Genomic DNA, 2712 nt, shown 5'->3' with positions numbered 1-2712 from the left:
GGAAATTTCATCAAAAACTTGTCCAAGTCTGACTTAAATCCTGCTACTGGATCAACACCTTTATACTCCCTATGAACATTTGAGGGTAGCAAATTGAACAATGAATGAGCCCAAGAAAGAAGAGAGTTGGACTATGTTGATCAAATTAGGCTGGATTCTCATTCTTACAGTTTTTTACACAAATTAATTCCATTTTTGGAATTCCAAACTTTTAAATGTGATAACACACTACTACTAAAGAAACTTGTTCATTGCACTATTGAAAAAAAATATCTAGTCTTGTCAATTCATTCTTGAAAACAGAAACAAAACACAGCCATCTTGCCTGCTAATTTTCTTCATAAAACATATTATTGTTAGATGTTGCCTGATGGTGCAGCTCTAGTCATGCTTTAATGTGAAATATCCTGCGCATTTTGATTAACTATCTTGGTCATTGACTCCACCAAATTTTAATCAGTTCTTTTATACCCTCCCAACAATAAACTATTAAATTGAGGTTTCAAGTAAACCAGAGTTTCAATATAGCTCCAAAAGAAGTCAAAGCAAGGAAGCTATTTCAAAACCCTAAGATGATCTTTAAAGATACCGCTATTGACAACTCAGGAGCCTCCTCCATCCCGAAAAATTAATGTTGCAATGTCATTTGTTAGAAGAAGTTCACTGAAACGGAAGTAGACAATGGAGAAATTTTGTATGTATTGTCAATTCTGCTTCAGGTTCCCAAACCATAGATAGCTATAAAATAAGGCTAATCACGCACAAATACAAATTGCGCAACGTCTACGGCAGCTTCTTTTTCAGCGGTTTCGCATTCGAGATGGCAACTAACGTCTACAGGAATTCTTGGATCGGCCTCAGGTGGTTCACCTTCAAGAACAAGCACTTGAAGCCATTTACGATCTGTTCGGCCAAATTCCAAGCCGGCCGGACAGTGGTTTGGACGTCCTTTACTAAGGTAAATAAATAGGAAGAACTCTAACGGTCTAACCCCAAAGATAAGATGAACCACAATACGGTTGAAGTGTTTTGATAACCCCATTTTCCCTCTACTTATGCGATCTTTCATTCCATCCACGGAACTATTTGGTAAAGGAAAGGCAACAACGACTTACCTGGGTGGATTGAGACGAGTCACAAAAGTGCATTGTGAACTCTGGACGTAGCTGTAGGAATTTGTCGTCCACTTCAAGTTCAGTTTTGAGCCCAAACGAAACACCTGTCAGATTTGATTTGATCATTATGGTGAGATTAGTAAATGTGCTTCTCAAATCAAAACGTAACATCAAGGGTGACACAATTCCTGCTTTACAGTCCCTGCTGCTCCAAGGTTTTATGGGAACCTTTGAAGGTGCACCTTACACGGTCACCAAGACCCACGACAATGGTGTAAGAACCTTAAGTATGTTCAAACATTCATTTGAAAAATTGAGCTTAACTTGAATGGATTTCAGCTGGAGGAAAGGGAGTATACGCCCTATAAATGGGCAGCAACCAAGTTTGTACCCAATATCGACGGAGACGATCCTGGCCAGTCGACGAGTCCCATGTTTCGGCGACTCTTCAACTACATAACCGGGGAGAATGAGACAAGTAACGCTTGTTTCAAATAATAGTTTTTAAGGTGTAGCAAAGGCTACCAACATTGATCTTGCAGAGCAAAAGATCGCCATGACCATTCCTGTGAGTACATGGGTGTCCACAGAGAAGCAGGGAGCGGAGCAATCTCGGGAAATGTGCTTTTACATTGGCCAAGATATTCAAGACAATCCTCCCAAACCAACCAACGAACACGTCTACATCGTGGAGAGAAAACCCATGACAATATTGACACGGTAAGCAAGCAATGTGTTACAATCAGAAAACCTAGAGGGTTTTGACTAGCCCTCTAAGAAAACCCAATAACCGAGAGAGATTTATGCTTTATTTAGATCTCTCAGCAACGGTACCTCATACCTGAAAGTGCGCAACCTCTGAATATGTCGGATTCTGTTCTTCCTTTTCAGGAAGATTTCCGGTTACCCAAACGAGACCACGTGGAAACAGGAGTATCAGAATATTCTCGAGATGGCCAAAGATATGAACGTTGATGTGGACCAAACCGGCTACTACCAAAATGGATATGATGCCCCTCAGAAGTTCATCAATCGTCGGAACGAGTTGTGGCTGGTCAAGAAGCCCCCTCAGGAGCCCTAGGCCCCCCAAGAGGATTAAGACAATGGAATATTGAGCCCAGGCGTTTTATTTTTTGTATCATGGGAATGCGTGTTTTTATATGCAAAATATTTTGCATATATATCATGCACATGATAATATACCTCAAGTACTCAGAAAAGATTCTCTGACGGGGTCTCACTCCCTTTCTGTTATTGAATTTGAAATGTCTTCATTTCAACTTATTATTGTACGTAGGGTAATTTGATGCAAGTTTAAGGCTTCACACACGTCTTTGAGAAGCTCACTCTTCTTTCACATTGCTATATGAGGAAAGGTCAGCTTCGTTAAAACGTCAATTTTGCATCACGTTTGCTGGTACCAGCGCTATCCTAACTGTCCGAATAGCAAAACTCCTGGAATGTTCAAAGTGCTTAAGGTTTGCAGATGTTGAAGTTATCAGAATCAAGGTAAGAGGATCAGCCATTGGGTGATCTTAAAAACAGATGACTCATGGGTTTTGGCCAAAATCTTCAGAAAATTGTCCAGTGGTCATGA

The 2712-nt window shown here is 40.4% G+C and overlaps 1 protein-coding gene across 2 annotated transcripts; it reads left to right on the top strand.

The window, feature by feature from the left end:
* Positions 1 to 830: 830 nt before the first annotated feature.
* On the top strand, positions 831 to 2337 carry LOC131882821 (heme-binding protein 2-like). Of its 2 annotated transcripts, XM_059230092.1 has the most exons (6): positions 831 to 958; positions 1096 to 1245; positions 1315 to 1389; positions 1455 to 1593; positions 1658 to 1835; positions 2007 to 2337. In XM_059230092.1, the coding sequence occupies exons 2-6, from the start codon at positions 1243 to 1245 to the stop codon at positions 2194 to 2196; spliced, it is 585 nt and encodes a 194-aa protein (XP_059086075.1). In that variant the 5' UTR covers positions 831 to 958; positions 1096 to 1242; the 3' UTR covers positions 2197 to 2337. The 2 variants fall into 2 exon arrangements, with proteins under 2 accessions (XP_059086075.1, XP_059086074.1); XM_059230091.1 differs by having other exon boundaries at positions 881 to 1245.
* The last annotated feature ends 375 nt before the right edge of the window (positions 2338 to 2712 follow it).

Source organism: Tigriopus californicus, chromosome 6 (genome assembly GCF_007210705.1).
Source record: "Tigriopus californicus strain San Diego chromosome 6, Tcal_SD_v2.1, whole genome shotgun sequence".
Taxonomy (NCBI): Eukaryota; Metazoa; Arthropoda; class Copepoda; order Harpacticoida; family Harpacticidae; genus Tigriopus; species Tigriopus californicus.
This window is presented reverse-complemented; position numbering and strand designations above follow the sequence as displayed.

Excerpts from the sequence above, each read along its gene's own strand:
- LOC131882821 (XM_059230092.1), top strand. Across the intron at positions 1,390-1,454 it reads CCAAGACCCACGACAATGGT|CTGGAGGAAAGGGAGTATAC; the intron begins GTAAGAACCTTA and ends AATGGATTTCAG. Across the intron at positions 1,836-2,006 it reads CCCATGACAATATTGACACG|GAAGATTTCCGGTTACCCAA; the intron begins GTAAGCAAGCAA and ends CTTCCTTTTCAG.